This window comes from Phoca vitulina, unplaced genomic scaffold (genome assembly GCF_004348235.1).
Source record: "Phoca vitulina isolate PV1807 unplaced genomic scaffold, GSC_HSeal_1.0 scaffold2, whole genome shotgun sequence".
NCBI lineage: Eukaryota > Metazoa > Chordata > Mammalia > Carnivora > Phocidae > Phoca > Phoca vitulina.
The window spans coordinates 47,410,360-47,433,790 of NW_022589705.1; the positions used below are offsets into that span (position 1 = coordinate 47,410,360).

Here is a 23,431-nt window from a genome sequence, read left to right on the forward strand (position 1 = left end):
TCAAGTAGGCTCAAGTTTACATGTCCAAAAACATACACAACATAACATACACCATGACTTAGCGCAGACACACAAGTACATCAGTTCATAGTCTAAACAATAACAGCAACACTCCTGTTTATTGAACACCTGCTACACGCCAGGTTCTGCGCTAGAGGGCTTCCAAGAATTATCTCATTCAAACCCCACCTCAGTCCTTTAGGATAACCATTATGATTTCCATTCTACGGAAGAGAAAACTGAAGTTCAAAGAGATAAGGGACTCACCCAAGATAACAGGTAAGTGGCAAAGCTAAAATTCAAAGCTAGATTTGCTGCCCTATAAAGCTCGTGTTTTCCCCATTATATCATACAGTTTGTCTAAATGAAACATTCTCTTTTATGGTTTTGATATAACTTGAGGTTTCTGAAAGGAGCAAAATTTAGGATTGTTGTCTTTGCTGTTCATCTCTAGACATGGTACTAGACAGTAAAGTTTTAGTAATGACAAGTATTTAATTATGTTGTGGCTCACTGCTTCTCCTTCCTATCAAACAAAGCACATTTACTCTTCCCCACCCCAGAGCAGCCTACGTATTATGCTTTTTTTCTTTTGCCTTTGGTAACTTCTGTACTCTTCTCCAGCCATTAAAAAATCTACCCTTTGTGTATCTCCCTCCTCAATAAAGTTTTCTTTGGTAATTCTCATTCATGCAGGTCTCTTCTTTAACTGCCTTCCCTTGGCTTTCAGTATTTTGGACTTGGTAATTGATTATTAACAAATACATACTTACTATCTACTATGTATAAGGCACTATGGTAGTTTCAAAGTTAAGTTAAACACAACCAAAAAGTTTGAAGTTAAATTAAACATAATCCCTGTCCTCAAGGAGCTACAGTTCTGTGTGCTAATATCATCATTGTCAGTATAATGTAATACAAATCTATGGATGCTTTTTGAAGCAGCGTGCACACGTATACGGCATTCAAATAATTTGAAATAGTGCTTGGAGGTCCTAAAACTGAGGTTAAGAGCACCATCTCTAGAAGATGGGAGGCCTCTGAAGTATTTGAAATAGGGAAGTTATGATGGGGCTTGAGTTTAAATTGCTCTAGAGATAGCATGGCAGATAATTTAGGGACAAGGACAATAATGTAGATGAAGAGATCTCTTAGAAAGAAAAAAGGTAAAATTAGCAAGAAATGCAGATGTTAGCAGATGAAGGGAATGTCATAGACATATTATTTTTCAGTTTTGCAAGGCATTTAATAGTTTTCCATGCTATTCTTGTGAATAAAATTGTGAAAGTCAGGTGGAAAATAGTCTTGCCAAGTGAATTGACTATTAGATGAATCACAATATCCAATGAGCATGAATGAGTGGTTTGACGTCTATTGTGAAGGAAGTCTCTCGTGGAATACCCTAGAGTTCTATCCTTAGTCTGGGCCTTGGATAAAACTGGGAAAGATGCTTAGAAATGACACACTGTAGTGGCCAAGAGCACGGGATCTGTCATTAGACATACTTGGGATTGAGTTTTGTTTCTAACACTTGTTATTTATATGACCTTTGGCAGGGATGATATAATAACACTCACTTCGTAGGCCTGTTTTGAGGATAAAATGAGGTAAAATATTCAACACAGTGCTTGGTCCATAGTAAGCACTCATTAATTTCCCAAACAATTGTTTTGGGAAAAACTGGTTTGGTGAAAGAATATGTGAAAAAAATATTTGGGGGATGGAGTTGATCATCAACTGTCATTGCTGGGCTCCAAACGTGTCACCAGTTGAGCTACATCAGTGGATGAGTAACAGATGGATCCCCAGAAATTATGGCTTTACTGCTTTTTGTTTGCGTGCTTTGTTTTCAAGCTCATCAGATGGTAACCAGGCCACTTATCCACAAGCTAAATACCAAACTTTTCAGCGTAATGATGGGCAAGACCATCTGCAGGGCTGTGGCCTGAATGTTTGTGTCCCCCCAAATACATATGTTGTAAATCTAATGCCCCAGGTGATGGTATTAGGAGGTGGGGACTTTGGCAGGTGGTACAGTCATGAGGGTGGAGCATTAATGATTGGGATTAGTGCCCTTTTAGAAGAGGCCCCAGAGAGCTAGCTTGTCTCTTCCACCACGTGAGGACACAGCAAGACCAGCAATCTGCAACCTGGAGGAGGGCTTTCTCCAGGACCCAACCATTGACACCCTGATCTTGAACTTACAAACTTCCAGAACTGTGAGAAATAAATTTATGTTGTTTATAAGCCACCTGGTCTGTGATAATTTGTTACAGCGGCCAGAACGGACTAAGACATGCAGTCTGACCCATGTCTATCCTTCATGACCCACCTACCTCCATGCCCTCCAGAGACCCTTTATTCAAGCTATGTTTACCTGTGGGCATTGCAGTCCTTATTTAGATCTAATCTATAATGCTAGGAGAGGAGAAAACATCAAAACTTTACAAAGAACCCTTTTACCTTAGAGAATCCACTGTTTACAATTCTAAATTCTTCACATCCTGATACATTGCAATTAATATGCCATTTTTTTTTTGTTTTACTTTTTTCATTTATTGCATAATTTTCTTTGCTGCTATCTGGTCTCCATACCATTTTTTGGCAAGTACGTATTATTCTATAGTCTCCAAATGTTGGGCCATTTCCAGGTAGCAGTTATCCTAATTCTATCTTTGTGTAAATTTGTCCTCTTTCCCTTTTTAATTATTTCCTTAAGATGTAGATTTATTACGACAAGCTGGGATGACCAAAACATAAGGCAGATAAATTTTTTATTCCTAAGAATGCCAGATTATTGCACATAAAGCTTGTACTCCATGAAAATGCTATTAGTAATGAACAAAAGCTTTTGTTCCCCTGCGGTACCTGTGGAAGTACCTGTTAACAGGATTATTGGAAAACTGGACTAAAACTAGGAGAGCCTAAGATGGTGAGAAATTTAAGCCTCATGGCCTAAGAAGACTAAGAGGGGCCTAGAAAATCATTTCGAACATCTGAAAGAACATTACCAGACAGTGACTCAAGGGACCAGAGTTCATGGCCATGGATCTGCAAGTGAATAGCTTTGTGATGACCTTGGGCAAGTCAGTTTACTTTTGTTTTTTTTTCAATCGTAAAATGAAGGCAATAGATCATATAATCTCTGTTTTAGGATTCTATGATGTTAAGTTGTTTATAGGAACTGTAGGAACAATTTTCTAAGACAGAAGTAAACTGCTTTGAAAAAGTATCCCTTCATTGAAGATTTGAATGGATCCGTCAAGCATTTACTGAGCCTCTACTATGTGCAAGATAGTGGTGGGAACACCATACGTAAACCTCCAGAAAATAAGACATAAACATATGGAAAAATCTAATAGCAGTAACATATGCAAGCAAGAGCTTAATAGTTCAAGTGACTATTGAGATTATTTCACTGCAAGAATTATGAGATTATTTCACTATGAGATATTTCATTGCAAAATTAATTGCCAAATAAGCAGTATAGGGGAGGTTGTTCTGTGACTGAACAAAAGGAAATTTCAGCTCTGGAGTCATAGAGACTTGGGTGTGAATCCTGGGTGCTCCACTTACAACCTGCATGATTAAGGGCAAGCTATTTAATCGTCTGTGACTCAGTTTTGAAGTCCAGTAGGTATTTAGGTAGAAAACAGAGGGAAATGATACACAACCGCCTCACCAAGTGCTATTTTTAACATCTCTTTCTTACAGATGAGGAAGTGCTGAGAGCTTAAATAACTAGCTCATATTCAGAGAGCAAGCGACCTACACTTAGTCACTTTTTTTTTTAAAGACTTTATTTATTTATTTGAGAGAGAGAGAGAGCACCAACAGAGGGGGAGGGGCAGGGGGAGAGAGAGAAGCAGACTCCCTGCTGAGCAGGGACCCACACTCAGGGCTCATCCCAGGACCCTAGGATTATGATCTGAGCCGAAGGCGGATGCCCAACCGACTGAGCCACCAGGTGCCCCTTATTTTAGTTATTATGCTTTGCTGTTACAGTAAAGAGTCTAGGGCTGTGTCAGAGAGTGTGGACTTCAGTCTTGACCGTGCTGCTTAGTTCACATCTGACCTTGGACAGGTCAGTTATTCCAGCTGCATGCCCATTAAATGGGGACATTGATATCAGGGCTAGCAACTCTATCCAATGGTAGAGAGGGTTTGCCCTTTGAAAAGCCCAGGCGCTGTAAGAATAGCAAATTTTACCTTTTGTTCATCTGGAGTTGGAAACAGTCACTCTGAAAGCACAACTGGAAGCATGAATAGCAGGAGAGAGTGGTTTTGTTTGTTTGAAGACCGTTCCCACCCTTGCAGTTTACGAACCCAACTGCCCACTCCACCAGGCCTGCTGTAGGCGGGAGGCGAATGACCCTTATGTCAGGAGTAAGAATGCTGGAGAGGGAACCAACAGAAAGGCTCAGAATGCATAAATGAAGAAGGAAGAAATTCCAAGAGTTGTATGAAGTAGTGGACAGTAGGAGTTGGGTTAGCTTTTTCTAAAAAAAAGTGGATTGTATTAGTTAGAATTAATAAAAAGATAATTACGTTCAATTCCATGATAATTTATAGATGATATTCTATACAATGCAGTGAGAGAGACAAATAATGTTGGAATCAGATTGAATTATGTTTGAATCCTGACTTTATCACTTACTGTGTGACCTTGAGCAGGTTACTTAACCTCTCTGGCCCAGCTTCATTGTTTTGTGAAATGGAGATGGTACCTCCTACAGATGCTATGAGAATTAAATATGATGACATAGGATGTCCTTGTTACCTGAGGAAAGTCAGTATCAGAAAAAAAAAATCACTGGGTGCCTGGGTGGCTCAGTTGGTTAAGCGACTGCCTTCAGCTCAGGTCATGATCCTGGAGTCCCGGGATCGAGTCCCGCATCAGGCTCCCTGCTCGGCAGGGAGTCTGCTTCTCCCTCTGACCTTCCTTTCTCTCATGCTCTCTGTCTCTCATTCTCTCTCTCTCTCAAATAAATAAAATAAAATCTTTAAAAAAAAAAAAAAAGAAAAAAGAAAAAAAAATCACTTAAAAATGAATGTATTTAAGCAGTTCCGAAAATTTTATGATATGTAGTGGCAAAAGGCTTGATTGGGACTCGAAATTGTCATAGACTAAATCTGTGAAAAAATCTTTTAACACACTACAGTTAAATAATTAGTGAGTTCTTAGAGTGAGCAAAATTGGCTTTTGTTGATATTTCGAGAAAGGGTTCACTTTTCTGATAAGACCTTGTGAGTCTTAGCTGAAGTGATGATTAATAAAGAAATGTTACTTTTTAAAAATCACAGCAGCTTCATTAGAAAAAAATTTAGGATAGGTTTGTAAGAAAAGGAGTCAATAGAAAGTTACTACATAAAAATTTTCTAGTTTTTTCTTTTTCTCTACATCTAGTTGGTTTACATAAACTAGTTGGTTTAAATGATATGAAATATATATGTGTATGTTGTATAGATGTGTTCATGTGTATGCTGCATATAAAACACTATACATAAATTATTTTGTGTATTTTGTATATTTGTATATTTGTGTCTATTTGAGAATTTTTGGTAGCCTAATAAATGCTATAACCTAATCTAATGAATAATAATGCTGTGATGAGAGCTAAATTGAGCATGTACTTCTTATATTCTAGGGGCTTTGCTAAATGTTTCACATGTATTACCTTACTGCATCCTCATAATTTTAAGAAAAATCCTATTATCATCACTATTTTATAGATGACAAAACCAGAGGCTTATAAAAGTTTAGAACTTTCCCCATTTGCTACGCTGGCTTCTCACATCACGAGATAGGTAACATCAACTAACTTGCTGAGTGCCAGTAAAAAGGAAAAAGGGCAAACCTCATAAAAGCAAGCATCAGTATTCCTGAGTACCTGCTATGAGCGGAACACTGTCTTGTATGCTTTACACATAGCGCATCATTCAATTACCACCCAATTCCATGCCCGGTAGACATTACTACATATTACAGATCAAGAAAGCAAGTCTGAAAAAAGGAGTCATTTGCTTTCATTCTCACAGACAGTAAGTGGCGGAGTCAGGATATAAGTGTAGGTCCACTTAACCTTGTGTTCCTTCCATAGAAGGAGCCCATAGGTCTTACCTTGACTCACAGTGGCATTGTGTGAATTATATCTGTTACATGCTTTTCAGTGTGCAAGACATTTGCCTCTAGGAAAATGAGGAAGGCACACTTAAGAAAGTCAGTTTGCACAGAGCAGAGTTAAGGATACTTAATTTCTGGGTACACAAATGGGATGAGAGTTATTTTCAGTCTTCCTCTTCATAAATCTCTGCTTACCTGCCTGCAGATATATATACATACATACATACAAATATAGTATATATTTGATGAGCATGTATTTCTTGTTTTTCAAATTCCACTCAGTCCAGAAACATGACAGTTGACATTTTTGCCATGTTTTAGAGAGAATTTTCTTCGAACTGGGTCTTTGCTTACAGTTCCCAAACCATCATTCAACATTAATGCCATATTTAATTAACTTCCTAAATAATATTTTTGACTCCAAAAATAAAAAAAAATTATACTTGTTTTTATCATCAAAATCACAGTAAACATATTCAACACAAGGACTATTGCTAAAAATGGACACAAGGTGGGAGACAAAGCCATAATGAAAATGTTTTTGGTATGAAGACTCGCATGAACAAATCCTAGACAATTTTGTATAGATAGTACTGAGAGTTTGTTTGATCCAGCATCTAAGGCTGAGCCAGCAAGAGCATGGTATACAGAGAATATGAATAATGATATCAAGGGCTAATTTATATAGAGCACTTATGTGTGATGGCCACTGTGCTGAATACTTTACATGCATATTGTCTTTTACTCTCAAAACATCTCTTTGAGATGCATACTGTTATGTATGTTTTACCATTCATTGAAGGAACTGAATCTCAGTAAAACTACATGGTTTGCTCAAGGTAACTTGCTCTACAGTAAGTAGAAGTGCTGGGACTGAAAACCAGGTCTAAATTTCAATGGCATTCTTAAACCCTACCCTATATTATCAATATTTGTCCATTCATGTTAGTGAGCGTTGCTCCAAGATTCAGGTGGGTGGACGGCGTGCATCCTTAGTGGGGGAGTATCACCCCAAACAGTGTGAAAATTGGTTCTTGGGGGAAGGCGAAAGAAATCTTAATTTTTTATGTATAAAGCACACAGATAGACAGACAGTACACAGCCAGATGTATAGTACATTTGTGATATTAAAATTCTACTGGGGAGGGATTAGGGGAAAACAAAAGTCTAAAAAGACTCCCTGGGTAAGAGGAGGGGCTAATGAAGAAAAGTTTGAGTTGCCCTGATTTCTAGTTTTAAAAGAGCCATGCACGTGAATGTCCTTGTATACCTCAGCAACTGTCTTGGGAAAAACTGCAAGCACTGGTTTTGCTAGAGGATAAGTTTCTTTCTTCAAACTTATGCTGAGTGATTAATATCTACAGTGCCACAATTATGGGTGATCTATTCAAGACACTTGGGAAAATACCTAATAATGACCATACAAAGGAACAGAGTACAGGAAAGAAAGGCTGGAGAGCTTAGTCAAGCCAGGAGAGGTGTTCTCCCATGGGCAACATGAGCAATCCCTGAGCTGAGGCAGGGAGGAAGTGAATATAGTCGGGGGATCTGAAATCCTCAGAGAAGCTAGAGAGAGCCTGGGTCAGGTTTCAAACCAAACGGAGCAAGGCCATGAATACAATGGTGGGGGATAGTGACACAGATCCAAGAGCACTAACAGAACAGGCAAGGAGTCTGTTAAGGAATAGGGAGAATTAGAGGTTCCAAAAAAGATACCCAAGCACGTTTGGGTGGGGGAAATCTGTTTTCCTGTGGAAAGTCTGGTATGTATTTTTAGAGAAGGAGTGGCTACTTGAAGGTATGGCCTGGGAGTTGACAACATTAGTATATTAGCTTGTTAGAGTATTCCTCAAGTACAAGTGGGCAACATAACGACTTTTAAAAAAGGAACAAGGTATTCACTGAATAACCATAAATGACTAAAAAAGTATGAAAAGTTCAGCCTCACTAGTTACCAAAGAAATGCAACAGGATGAGAGAAATTTTTACCCTTTCAGATTAGAAAAGATCTAAAAACCCAATACTTCATGAAACAGGCACTGTAAGATAATGTTAGTGGAAGTAAAAATTGGTATAACCTTTCTAGAAAATTGCTTGGCAATGGGTACCATGAACTTTTAAAAGCTGCACAATTTTAGCCCGTAATTCCAATTTTAAGAATCTATTCTAAGAAAAAATATCTTCAGGCCAAAGAATTATATGCAAAGATGTTCACTGCATGTGGGAAAATTTGAAGCAATTTAAATGCCTAATAATTGAAGTGAAATAAATCATGATTCATGACAATGAAACGCTAGGCAGATGTTAAAAAGTTTTGAGTAATTAAAAATGGAGCTAAAAGCAATTACATATCACATTTTCCCAGTTAGATTGGAAAAAGTGAAAAATATTGATACAACTATGTTGATAAAGGCATGGAAAAATGTTAATCATAATGTTGGTATGAACTTTTTGGAGAGACATTTGGCAATAATGTAGTAATGTTTAAAATGTGAATACCCTTTAACATAGCAATTGCATTTTTAGCAATTTTCTTTAGGACAAATTAAGACAAGTACAGAAAGATACAGGCTTAAGGCTGCTCATTGCACCATTTTACATAATAGAAATAAAAAGGGTAAAAACCTAAACATCCCCTAATAGAAGATAGGTATATGTATATAATACTATGGAACCATTAACATGGTTATACAGATGTATGTGTATATATGTACACACACACACACACACACACACACACACACACACACTGCATATACTAAGTTGAAATGGCTTCCATTGGGGCACCCGGGTGGCTCAGTCTGTTGAGCATCTGACTTGGTTTCGGCTCAGGTTGTGATCTTAGCATCGGGAGATAGAGCCCCGCCTCAAGCTCTGAGCTCAACGCAGAGTCTGCTGGAGATTCTCTCTCGCTCTCTCTCTGCCCCTCCCCCCACTGGCATGTGCGTGTTCTCTCTCTCTCTCTCAAAAAAAAAATAATAAATCTTTAAAAAAAAGAGAAATGATTACTATTGACTGAAGATTATAGGGCAGATTATATATTCTATTTGCATAAAATTCTAGGTAACATATTTCCTTGAGCTTAAGAAATACTTTCAAAAACATTGTAACGTTTCTGAAGTTGAGATGCATCTTCTAAACGATGTCAAAAGAAACCAGGTGGCAGCTAACAGAGCAGGTTCCGCCATTGTCTTTGTCTGTACTTGTGGGAATGTCACCACGAGTAAAAGTTATCAGCTCACCTCACAGTCTCCTTGGTTAAGCTGAGTTACTTGGATTGGTAGCCTCTCATGATTACATTTTAACTTACATTTGGACCCTTCTTTCCCTTTAAAATGCTTTTAAGAAAATTCCATCTGCTGCAGTAATAAAGTGAAAAGTTATTTGTACACAAGAGATAAACTGCCACAAACCAGGCTATGCAACTGCAAGCAGGAGAAACCACCACATCCTTTGTAAACTAAACCACAGAGTTCTGAAAGATGGCGCAAAAGTAGGTTATGACTGAATTATGCATCATGTAAGAATATATAACTCAGGTGCTAAAACTGTATCTGTCAAAAACTTCTAGACGACTTTCAAAAAAGCTATTTATCTTTGGCAATTTATAAATAAACTCAGGAATACTAACGCAGATAAAAGCCTGGAATTTTTGATGTGCCCCCAACTTAAACTATCAGTGTCAAAGAGAAGACAGAGATCAAGGTTATGAACATGCGGCATAAAAACCTAACCGCTGATGGCCAGAATTGATTTAGATCCATCTTTTATTCAGAATATGAAATAGGTTCAGACTCAATTTCTAATTGTTATACTTTAGGTGGTGGCTTGCATTTGGTCTATTATTGGTTAGAAAAAATGATTTCCTACATTTAATGAAGTTTATTTTGCACCCAAAAAATCATTATTAAACCAGTGGAGCATATCCTAAAGGATAGCCTTTTGGAATCAAGTAAATGTAACACACACGTGTGTGTATAGGTATCTATAGAGAGAGGCTTTTCTTTAAGATTTTTCAACAAATGTTAAAAATGTCATCTCTACTAATCTCTCAAAAGTATGATCAGGGTGGTATTTACTTTTTTTTTTTTTTTGTAGTTGTAGGATCTTTTCTCCCCCTTTAGCTTTATTGAAGTATAATTGAGAAACAAAATTGTAAGAAATTTAAAGTGCACATCATGATGATTTGATATGCATATACATTCTGAAAAGATTCCTCCCATCTAGTTAATGAACACATTCATCACCTTACCTATATGTGAGAACATTTAAGTTCTACTCTCTTAGCAAATTTCTATTGTACAATACAGTACTGTCAACCATAGTCACCATCTTAGGCAGTAGAGCTGCAGACCTGATTCATTGTATAGTTGAAAGTTTGTACCCTTTTATCAACTTCTCCCTATTTCCCTCACCTGCCAGCCCCAGACAACCACTTCTCTATTTTCTGTTTCTGTAAGTTTGACTTGCTTTTGTTTTTGTTTTAGTTTCCACATATAAGTGAAATCATGCAGTATTTATCTTTCTCTATCTGGCTTATTTCACTTAGCAAATGCCCTCAAGATCCATCCATGTGGCTGCAAACAGCAGGATTTCCTTCTTTCTCTGTATTTACTCCTTTATATATACTTTCCATAGTGTGTGAATTTTAAAAAATAATGTGCTTAAATCGATTTCATGATCAGAATAAAGCAAATTGTGAGCTATTTTAAAATACATTTCAATGGCATGGTGGACATTATCATATGTTAAAATAAAAGGATGCATAATTATAAACATGCACACTACACATGCATACACGCACACAGTCACATCACATGAAAAACGCTAGAAGTGATATACACCAAAGTGAAAACAGTGGTTATCTATGGTTATTAGACTGTAGGTCATTTCATCTTCTTTATATTTTTCTGTTTTTCTAAATTTTCTATAATGAGCACGCATTACTTTGGTATTGTGGCAAAAATATAAATAGAAATTGGGATTTAGATCTTAAAATACCACTGAGGTTTCTACATTTCTCCTTTATTTTTTTGAATAGTTCTTTGTTCTTATAGTTAAAAAGTGGATGTTGGTGATTTTGAACACTATTAAAAGTTATTCCCCTGGGGGCTGATATTTATGAATGGAGAGGCATGGAGAATGCCACTGTAGTCTGACTTCTCTGAAAGCCTGTGATTTGAGCTGCCAGTTTCATTGGGAATGGGCTGCGAGCAGAGTCCAAAAAAAGGCAAAATCTAAGGAAAGGAATAATCACCATTAAATAACTCATGCTTCCTCTTCCTGGCCTCATGCTTAACAATGACGACTGCAACTCTCAAAAGTCACCAAAACATCCTTGAAAAATTAACATCATCCTTGCTCCTTTGGGACACTTCTCCAGAATAACCTTTCGTGCTTTCTCAGAGGCATATTTCAAGCCTCCAAATCAGATCTTAGGGGGAAGGCATGCTGTAATTATTCCGAATATAAGATCCAGAAACACAATGGTAAATAGCACATGCTGTCTGTGAAGGTGTGCCAGCAGGAAAAGAGATCCCAAGGCCATATTTACTCACGTCCTGGTGACTTAGTACAAAATAGCCCGCAGAAGTGGAACAAGTCCAGGAGACTTCTGGCTGCTAAAAGTCCATGCTCTAGCAGAAATTGTTGCCATATGTATGTTGCAAAATAGTTGAAGACACAAAAGTGTGAAAATCTTAAGGGCAATGGCTTCTCTTAATGCTCTGTCTTAAATGCCATATCTTGATGAGCCCAAATCAATCTTGGACTTAATAAATGAAGCAATGAATGCAAAATTCTTAGCACGTTTTAAACATTCATTAATGGCAATTATTGTTTTAGAAATGATTACATGCATATAGTACTTTATAGTTTACAAAGACCTGTCACAAAGGACTGACTAAAATCTATTCACTCCACATCCATGAAGTGGCTTAGAAATGGGAGATTCTCTTGAGTCCTGACACCACCTCTTTGAATCACTTCTTCATTCATTATGTCAGCTTTCCTCTCTGAAGGGGGTGGCCAGGGGTTCTTCTATGTCTAGGGTGGCCAGAGTCCAGAGTACAATGGATGGGCAGCCTTAATTTATGGATAGATCGTCTTAGAGGACACATAATAATAATGAAAAAAAAAAAAGCTATCGCATGATGAAGGCTCACAACTATGCAAAGGTAAAGCAGCTCCCCCGTGGTGATTCTCAGCTTCTCCATTCTTTGTCTCAGGAAGTTTGAAATTACTTGTCAAATCTGCTGAAATGCCATGATTTACAAACCCTTTAATAAAAGAGACGGTAACAGATTTTCTTCCAGCATCTCCCATCAGCATGAACACAGCACCCCGAGGAGTGTATCACCAGCCAGATCACTAGTCTCCACAAGTCAGCTTTAATGATAGGCTCTGGTGGAGGCGGGAGGCGTACAGCAGGGAGGATGCATTCTGCTTCCAAATCATTCTCCTGCTCCAGAAGCAGAGGGGAAAAGATTGCTCCTTGTCCCTGCTGATGAGGAGGGAGGCCGCGTAGCCACTCACAGCAGACCAAGTTGCCACATGTTTTATGTGGACGAAGGCTGGAGTGCTACAACCCAATCCTCTCCAAAGCAGTCAAAAACTATACAAAACACAGCCATGTTACAAGCAAGGGAAACGTGAAGTTGGAGACTCGTGCTAATAGCTAATAGTTACTGAGCGCCTCGCATGCACTGACCTCAGTACTTGACCATTTACTCGTGACTTCAACCTTATGCACAAGGTGCCATTGCTATTCCGATTTCCATAGGAGGAAACGGAGACTTTGAAAAGTTAGGTAACTTACCTAAAGTTGCATAGATGCTGAGGCTATAATTCAGACCTGGAGTGTTAATTCCGGAGCCAATGTGTGCACACACACGCATGCACACACAATGACACTTTTTCTCTCCATATATACATGTATATACATTCTCTTTCATTCTCTACATATTACATATATTTTTCTCTCTGTGTGTGTATGTGTGTGCCTATGTATGTGCTGAGAGTAAACATATAAATTAATTGGGGACTCCTTCTATTTTTAGTATCTAGGATAATACCCAATATACCTGTAGGTTAACATTTTTACATTAAGTAAGATTTTATATCAGAACTCAGGGCACCTGGGTGGCTCGGTCATTGAGCATCTGCCTTCAGCTCAGGTCATGATCCCAGGGTCCTGGGATTGAGCCCCACATCGGGCTCCCTGCTCCGCGGGAGGCCTGCTTCTCCCTCTCCCACTCCCCCTGCTTGTGTTCCCTCTCTTGCTGTCTCTCTCTTTGTCAAATAAATAAATAAAATCTTAAAAAAAAAAGAACTCTAACTCAGCGACATTTTATATTTCTTCAAAGCAGACTCTGTGTAGACTTAAATAGCACTCTCATCTTTTCTTTTGGAAGCTCTCCCTAACTTCTAGGCCAGGTTAGGTCTCCCTGCTGGATGCCTCCAAAATACCTACCTCTGAATATAACAATCTCTGCACATTATTGTAACTATTTGTTTAATGTCTGACTTCTATGCTCCATGAAGGGAGGAACATGTCTTTCTTGTTCACTACTGTAAACCTAATACTTTTCATAGTACTGTGCACATAGTAGGGACTCAATAAACACTTGCTGATTGAATGAATATATCCATAACAATATCTGTCCCTATAGCAATATTATCAAAGCCTTATTCCACAGATTTGTTCATTGTTTTCCCTATCAGATACCACCTACCTATTGCAGAATTAGTAAACATAGAAAACCATAGCATTTTGCTATGCACCCATCATAATCAATTTTACATATATTTGTGTGTGTGTGTATATATACATAAACATATGTGTATATGTGTGTGTGTGTGTGTGTGTGTGTGTGTGTGTATGCTCTCTCTACATATAAACATATGAAGACAGTCCTGACTCTGGCCAAAGCATAATGACTATGAGCACATCGAGGCATATACATATTTGAGCTGCCATGAGGAGTATTTCAAGTCAAACTCTATAATATCATAAAAGACAACAAATTCCTTCTTTTGAACATGACAGATGTGGCTATAAGTTTATTATGGGGATAGGTAGGGAACATCACAGTATTTTGCAAGAGCGTCTGCTTCATGGAAAAAGAAAAATGAAGTATCCTATAAAAAACAATTTTCTCTCTATTCATAGGTAAGGAAATGCAAAATTTATTATTCAATTATTTTTAAGATTTATACAAGTCATTAAATTTTTATTTGATGTACACAAGAAAGACTAAAAGTATCCTTAGTCTCATATGATGTTCAGTTTTGAGTGTGTCAGAAGGAAGAAAAAGGAGGCAGAGATAAAAGGTGGTAAGGTCCTTGAAGACGCTCAAGAAGGACACACACCCAAAGAGGACAAAGGCTTTGATGGGAAGCAGTTGGAGAAAGGAGACAGTGTGTCATCTCTACGTTGACTTGTACGTGCAATAACAGCCAACTAAAAGCTGGTATTTTCCTTCTAGGCTTGATGTCTGCAATTTTCCTATCTGGTACTTAGGTTAACCGTCACAACGAGTGCAACTGGGTCAGCCAGTTAGGCATTCCTCAGAGCAAAGACAACTGTGAGACGAAAGATCAGCAAAAGATCTAGGCATGTGATACATTCCACAAAAGTATATCCACTGAATATCATGCATTAAAAATTAATCACTAATATTTGTGTGGTTATTTAAAGAAAGGATACAATAGAGAAAGTCCCAAGTCACAATGCATTCTTTTTCCAATCTGGCTCCTGAATGCAGGCATGCCCCAAGGTTAAACCCTTACCTCCATGGATTCAGTCCTTATCTCTAAGCAAATGACTCCCAAATTTGCACAATCTGTTTACTCCAGGACTCGTCTACATGGAAGGTGCAGGACATTTAAGTTGAGAGGTCCCAAAAGTAACTCATTTTTTTCTAGTTCTCTTGGAGATCCCTTTCTCCTGGTTTACAACAGCACCTTTCTCCCTGTGTATCGGGATGGAAGATTTCACTCCTTTCCACATCCTAGTAGATTTCAAATGATGCTACTTTGATGGTGTTTTTCAAATCTCAAGATGGAAAACGGTACTGTCTGTCCCTTACTACTTCTCTCAAACTGCTTCAGTAAATCCCCAAATTTTGTCAGTCAGTCCAAGTCCCTGTGCCTCCAGAAGTTATTCCAGATTCTTCCCGGTTAAAGTCTATCCACTATTCAAACGTTTCCAGCACTTTTTTGCATTCTATAATGACTGTTGCTATTGTGTGCCTTTTGTAGGAAGTGCCCATGTCCTCCATTTCTTGTGAATTCCTAGAAGGCAGACACAGCATTTTCCCTCCATCACTCCTGCACATGGGCTTAGAGCTCTGAGGACGTCATGGAAGGCTTATTAACCACTGGATAGAGGAATGCATGCATGGATATTCTTTACCTTTTCTCTTCTATTCATCATTGACCCTAGTTCCCTTTTCCTGCTCTAGGGAACAATTTAACCTATGCTTCAGCTTTTAAAATTGTCTACACATAGCAACTCTTCTTTCTGGGGCTTTGTGCTGATCTCATTAATTCTCTATTTGGTAACTCCAGTCAGATGGGAAATGCCATTATGTAATCTACTTCTGTGCCCAGGCATGTGTCATTCAAACTCAGGGTTCATCTCCCAAAATGACACTTGCCAGTGGGGACCATTTCCAAGATGTGGCCAGAGGTGTGGATTACTGAGTAGCGTGGACAGAAAGTGTGTTGGAGCTTAAGAAGTCAAAGAGGCCCTAAAACCACGGTGTTGGATGGGTCATCCACATCAATGTATGTCACAGGATAAAGCTAGGAAGCAAGGTGAAGAAGAGGGTGAAAAGGGGCTTCCAGCATCTCTAAGCCTGCAGTTAAATGCAGCGGACAAGAAGGTCAGCAGTGGACGGCAAGAAGGAGTGGTAGGCGGTCGAATTATCAGATGGGCAGCACACAGGCACAACAGGAGGTGGTCTGGAAGTGGCAACAGGGAATTGGGAGAATTCAAACAGTGCTTTGTAGTCCCATGACATATGGCCCACAGAAGACTGGAGAACTTTCCGGGGAGAGTGCTACAGAAGTGATGGTCTCTGAAGAGAGCTGGGATTCAGTTAAGGAAACAGGTGGGCGAGGTTGGCAGAGAGCCTGCGAATGTAGAGGAGGGTGTTGCTAAGGATGTGACATTCTTGAAGGCGTGATAGGGGTAAGAGCAATAACGGGAGCACAGAAGAGTCTAGAGATGAGTGTGCAAGAGGCTGTATGCACAGAGGATGGAGATGCTATTCAGACACAAGGACACTTAAGAATGGTTGCAAGGTTTTTTGTTTGTTTGTTTTTCATTACCAAATACAAGATGATTTTGTAGTTAAATAAGCTAAACAAAGAGAGGGACAGCACATTTCTGGAAACATCTTCATGTTAAAATGCTCTAGGGAATTGTTCAAATGTCTAAGAGTCACATCTTTTATTTGTCATGGAAATATCTTTCCTTTCCTTCCATCTCAGAAGAATACTTGATAGCTTCATACTCTTGGATGAATTAATTTATTACCTTTTGCGACCTTTGTTTTTTTTAAAACCCAACTTAAATAGGTTAAGATATTACTGAAATTGTTTATCAAAGTGAAACACTAAGAAAAGCTTTGGAACTCTTTTGGGTTAGAACCATTGTTTAACACCTTTCTACCTTTCTTGTTAAATCAAATTTGAAAGTATGAAGCACATTACATTTGTCTCCAAATAAATTCATAAGCCAATGTTCATTAGTTAGTTGGTTGGTTGGTTAGTGGCTCAAACACTTACTGAGTAACTATAATGCCTAGAGCACTGTATGAATGAGACCAGCTAAGGTTTTGAACACTATAAAAACACTATTTAGATGCCAATAAATAATGATTTAAAAGCTGTTTAGAACAGGTGAGTAATATGACCTGGGAATCTTCTTCTGTATTCCCTGAATGAAGCATTGAAGAAAATGATATGAATAATAACAAATGTGGGTAAAACCAGAGTGCCCTAGAAGAATATGCTAGAAGTGCTATTCGATAGGACATGTTGAATGACGGTCCTTTTGGAGTTTAAAATTTGGGTAGGGGCACTATTCTCAAGGTGATTTCCATGTCCTTTATCATCACAGCAGAAAATAAAAAAAAATCCTTCCAGCTTGCACTAGCTAAAAATACCTGAAGCTAATGTACATAAATGGTGAAAACAAACCTTCTCCATTCTTTTTTTTTTTTAAGATTTTATTTATTTATTTATTTATTTTGGGGGCAGGGAGCAAAGTGGGAGAGGCTGAGCGGGAGGGAGAGGGACAAGCAGACGGTGCACTGAGCATGGAGCCGATGCAGGGCTTGATCTCGTGACGCTGAGATCATGATCTGAGCTGAAACTATGACGATTAACCGACTGAGCCACCCAGGTGCCCCTACCCTTCTCTATTCTTAAAACATAGCCATTCTTGTTCAAGTGGCAAAGTGTCATGTTTAGTTTCTCCTAAGTCCTGAAGTTCATTTTAATGTACTTTTATCTGCATAAGCATTTCTCAATGAGATAAGTAGGGGCATATATTTGTGATATGGCTTCTCCCACAGTGCCTTGGGAAACCCTTTCTATACGTCCTTGACTTGCGCAAAGTCCAAGATGAAGGTAACATGGTACTAGAAATTCTGATTTATTTCTATTAAAACACCTTCTTGCATGACTTTCTTGGTCTAAATCAAGATGCTTATGAAATTCAGATCTTATTAATTAGAATGGCTATGTTACCAACTTTAGATACCTAATATTATGTTTTATATTATATGTTATAATTATATTTTCCTAAAATGAAAAAAAAATGTAGTTCACATTTTTAGTCCACACAGTTATTAATACTTATATTTGACTGATAATATGTATTTTAAAAACAAACAAACCAACAACCTAAAATTGTCTTCAGACAGGTATCTTCAAAAAAAGTCTGTCTCTCCATTTAAAGAAACCCAAACTCAAACACAAGCAAACGAGCCAATAGATACTCTAAAACCGAAACAAACGGAAACAACAAACACCATGGAAGTTGTTTTTTTGTGTGTGTGGGGCCCCAATTACTTGAGGCAGCGTTGGCAGTAGCGTATTGTTCAATTCCCTGGTTAAAACAGGGTAAACTATTCTGCTGTGGCCAGCCCGAAGCGGAGAGAGAGCCTTTATATATGCAGGGATTTGCTGTACTTTGGGATTACCAACCTATTCAACCATAGCTTCTCCTTTTGAGATGTGCTGAGCAGTAAAAAGACACCTGGGCACTTTTTAATTCCATCAGATTCAAAGAGAAAGCTTAGACGGTCGTAAGTTTGGCTTAGAAGGTCATAAGTTTGTGGATTTTGCATCTTGGTTATTACAAAAGTAATGACCCAAGGCAAGGAAAGCTTCTGACATCATGTGGGAAACATGCATCCTCCCCTGAAGATTACCTATCCACCTGTCCTCCACCTGAGCCAGGACAGGATATCAGGTATTTGGAAAGCTTTAAATCAGATCATTCTTTTCTGTTGCTACCCAAGCTACTCCCAGCTAAGGACTTCCACCTCTAGGACCATCTTGCCCAGAAAATTCGCCCCTGAGAGAAAAAAAAAAAAACACCTCACAAGCTACTTAAAAATCTTTATCAGTCATTCTGATTTTTAAAATTGCGATAAAACACACACTCAAGTTAGGAAAGTGCTTTTTGCTGTCATGAAACACAAAGACAAGTTCAATGTTTAGATTCGACTCTACAGTAGAATACATTCTGGCCCACTTTTGATCCTAGGAGAAATTCAGCTATTTAAAATGGTAGAAAGTAGGGGCTTAAGTGATAAATATTTATGGATGAGACCAACCACAATATTATTACTTAAATTTTCCCCACAATTAGCTTAAATAAGATTTTTTATCAAATGCCTGGCCTGTTAAAATGGTTTAGAATTTAACATAAAACAGAAGAATGCTAATCCTTAATTCAGAGTATAACAAATTATCCAACATCGAGGTTAAATACCTGACATTATATTTATGTAAATTCACCTTAATCTTCTAAAATGGCAAGTCCAGCGATAGTTGTCCATTTTCCTACAGCCATGTCAGTTGCAATTTCAGTAGATGAAAATAGAATTTACTACAACACTCCTTTTTGTTCTTTTCCTCATTTTTCTGATCTCCTATGCAGCATTCCTTGTCATAAGAGTATGTATACATATTTATGCTTTACAGTAATGGATGTTGTATCTGAAATATTAGTTATCCAAAACAAAATTAAATGCCAATTCCAACCCAGAATGTCCTTACATTTGTTGTACTGCATTTGCAAAAGAGTCAGGAAAGAGCCCTGGTTGACAGAGTTAAGTTCCTTGGCCAAAAAAGGTGTTTGTTTGTTTGTTTCCAATTTCACACAGTTAATTAAGTAACCAATATTGACTGCAAATTGGCTTGATTTTTTTTTAATATGAAAAATTGAAGATCCTATACAAACCAAATTCATGTCATATTTTCTTTAGTATTTCATATTTTCTAAGTAGCCATAGCATTTGTATATAGAAGGTGCGACCAGGTCTTTTGAAGAGAACTGGGATTTGGAAATGCAGATGGGAAAAAAAGGATGAGGGGTATCAATTAGAATCTGGTATGCTATGTACTACTTACCTTCAAAAGTCAAATAAAACTTTCCTCTGTCAAACCAAACGAGGGAAGGCTGTTCATTCTCTGTATGGCCAGGAGTTGAAGCGGGATGGGAAAGGTTAAGGAGAGGGAGAGAGAAGGACACAGTATGAGTTACAGGTCATTAATCTCACTATGGGGGAGGGCGGAGGCACTGCATGCCATTAGCGTGCAGGAAAAAGGGAAGGCTGGTAATCTATGTTTTGGTTTTGGTTTTTAGTTTGGGAAACAGAAAGCAAAAGCAAAGCTATGGAGGCCTAAAGGGATGGGCACGTGTTGTTGGTAGCTTGATACTCGGTGCTTGAGCGCATGGAGCGGAAGTCTTCCTGGCCATGCAGGGGCGTCAGCATATTTTAACTGCACTAGTTAGGGCAAACGGTCATTTAGCAATTGCTGTATCCATTTCATCTTCAATGTCATCCCCTTCTATATTTTCGAAAAGATAAACTTGGAGTTATGGGTTATATCAAACTTAGCTTAGGTTTTAAATGACAACAGCATTGCATATCAATTTAAAGTTCATGGAAGATGTCGCACATCTTCCGTCCCCTCCCCTGGAATCACCTTAGGCATCCAGACACAAAACACCCTTTACCTATGTACCAAAGAGAAAACAAGATTACTGACGGTGTCCTATTATATTTTAAATCCAAAAGCAGTCACCGGACATGTAATTCTGAGCAGTTAAATTATTCCTTCCTTTGTAAATTCACAAAGCAATGGCATCTCACCTTTTTCAAACCTTTTGAGAAACTGTCATGCAACCTGCTGCTTTTTAACAGGTTCACTTAAAAAAAAATTTGGTGGGGCATGAATTCCACGATGAACAATAAATAGGGTGCTTCTGAGAGGCACCAGACACTCATGAGGTGAATAGCATGTCCATGAAGTTTATAGCATTCAGATGGCATAATGGCTTGGATTTTTAAAGTCTAGATATCTAGGGATCACTGGGCTAGCACCATACCTGCCAGGGTATCACAGCACCTTTCAAACGAGGGCAGTTTGTCATAAAAAACATCATCTTCTGACACTACGAACCAAAGAAATATAAAAGAATGGAAAACAAAAACACAAATACAAATCCCAAATGAAATCAAGCAGTACACTTCACTGATTGAAACACAGAAATGATATTAATGGAAAAAGGAAACAAAACCTAACACAGTGGGATAATGATGATAGGGTACAAAAAAAGTAATGTGCTTATTTTATGATGGTTCTATGAGAAAAAAAATTTAAAAATTAAAAATTAAAAATTTTTAAATGCCAGGTTTTAGCAATCTGTGAATTTGGCTAAAGTCAGCTCCATGGAAGAAATCACGCCCCCACCTTTTCAGGGAGTTGTTAAAGGCACTGTCATTAGTAATTGACTTGTGTAAGTGTATTTCACTCAGACACAGTTCTCAGGTGGCCAGACATATGTCCATCAGTAGAACCTCTTGGTACACAGGATCACTCATAATATACCTTCTCCCTGCCCCAGTGGGCAAGAGTAAGCTTTCAACAAGACCATAAAAAAGCAACAGAATGAATCTGAGGTCGCTGAATGAAGTATCCCATTTCAAACTCATCAGTATCCAAATTCAGTTTGCCTTGCACCCGTCTTTAGTAGTTATGGCCCGTTAATTTTGGACAACATTACTGTAATTCCATCTTTGTCTATGGTATCCAGCTATGGCCAAATGTCTTTGTAAATTGATCACAACAGTTGCTCTGGACCCCAACCGTTCCAGATCTTTGCACGTGATCTCCTTTCTCACCAACTAACAAATACAGGTAATTGGAGTTCTATTCTATGTGATCAAAAAAAAAAAAAAAAGTTCTTGATTCCATAGGTCTTAAGAGTATTATTACAACTTAAATTAAAAATGGAATAAAATCTGTACAAAGACCCATAAGGGAGAATCCTCTCTATAATGTAGAGAAGATAAGGAAATTGATGAGAGTAGTAAAATTACTCTGTAAACAATGTTTCTTGGAAAAAATATTCTACTGTCTTGCCTCCTAGACTTAGGAAGTAAAGCAGGAAGAGTTCTTCTGTGTCAACTTTTAAGGTTCTAGGATAGCACTTGTCAGTCAGTATTTATTATATAAGTGACTTCCTTGGTGGCTAGAACAAGTTAATGCAATGTCTATAATATCTATAGGAGAGGAACAAGACATGGCACTAAGAAGAACACTCCATAATCTGTTCAGAAAATGGGAAGCAAAACAGTTACATTGGCAGTAACTGAATGTTACAATACCCTTTCATACCTGTTAGTGGGAAATGATGGAGGATATTTTCTTTCCTTTGAAGAACTAACTTCGTATTTACAATTTCCTTAAAATGAGGAGCCTCCATCATGATGAGCACTGAGTAATGTATAGAATTGTTGATCACTATAGTGTACACCTGAAACTAATATAACACTGTATGTTAACTATACTGGGATTAAAATTTAAAAAAAAATTAAAAAAAAGAATAGAAGGTAAGAATTCACATACCCCCCCCCCCCAAAAAATGGGTCTCCAATACTGCCATTTGTTTTTTGAATTGGAGTTACAAAAGAGTAATTCATAGGGCTAAATAACATGTTCATAATTTTTTTATGGTGGTTGTGGACATTGAGGGCTTTGAAGAAAATAACATAACTAAATTGGGGAACTTAAAAGATGAATTATTGGATAGCTCTGTGCTTGCTTTAAATAAAGGCAACACTCAAATTAAGTACAGAAGAAAAAATTTCCTTAGGAACTAACCATGGAAATTGTCTCAAATTGATCTGGGATGGGGAAGCCAGAACTAGAGACAGGTCTTTCCAAAAAAAAAAAAAAAAAGAAAAAAAGTAAAAAGGTAAAAAAAGACTAAACTTAAGTATGGGAATTTTTAGTTGAGATCAAGAATATCCATCCTCGAAGGTCTTTCTGTGCCAAGTCACTGGCATTAATACAAGTATTTTTAAAAGAATGTTTATCCAATTCAGAATTGCCACCCAGCCGGGAGAGACAAAGACTTAGAGAAAAATACTGTAAGATTTAGATGCTACGGCTAATATTCCAGTACTGAATCACTTTTGCTCAGAGTTCTACACCAAAGGAAACATCAAAATCCACCTACTGCTTCCTTTGGTGCCTGTAAATGGTTACTTTTCATTCATTCAGATTTCTGAGATGATGTTAAAGATGCAGTTGAAATTGCATAATTAACAGTGAAGGAATATAATTAACAATATATTTAATAATATATTTTTTTCATTTAACAATGAAAAAATTGTCTTTATGGTATTCTTACTGCATTGGGGTACCAAAAAAAGATTTTGCAAACATCTAAAAAAAACAAAAAACAAAAACCCCGACTCTCACCCATAGAAATAAGAAAAAAAGTAAGAAAAATGGATATTTAAATTACAGGTATCTCTGTTTATCTTTAAATGTCCAAGAGTTTGTTTCTTAGAATAATTTTAAACATTTTCTCTATTCCCATAATATTAATAGGATTTTTCCCCCAAATCAAATAGTGAAGGTCCTATGAGTGTTTCTAATGCACAAGGAGTGTACTATATTTCATTGATTCTGCTTTGTGCACTTTTTCACATTTTAACATCTCTGAAATTGGAATGGGTCTTAAAATTAATGGATAAGAAAGCATTGCAT

The 23,431-nt window shown here is 37.7% G+C and overlaps 1 protein-coding gene across 20 annotated transcripts in view; it reads right to left on the minus strand.

Annotated features, from left to right (window-relative positions):
- SGIP1 (SH3GL interacting endocytic adaptor 1) overlaps nt 1-23,431 on the minus strand; it is a 199,283-nt gene that overhangs the window by 26,124 nt on the left and 149,728 nt on the right. For 13 of the 20 annotated variants that reach the window (XM_032426797.1, XM_032426806.1, XM_032426802.1 and 10 more), the window contains one exon: nt 19,778-19,837. The exons of the other annotated variants lie outside the window; for them this stretch is intronic. In XM_032426797.1, the coding sequence (XP_032282688.1) occupies nt 19,778-19,837 (60 nt within the window). The remainder of the gene's footprint in view (nt 1-19,777; nt 19,838-23,431) is intronic. 20 annotated transcript variants of the gene reach the window in all.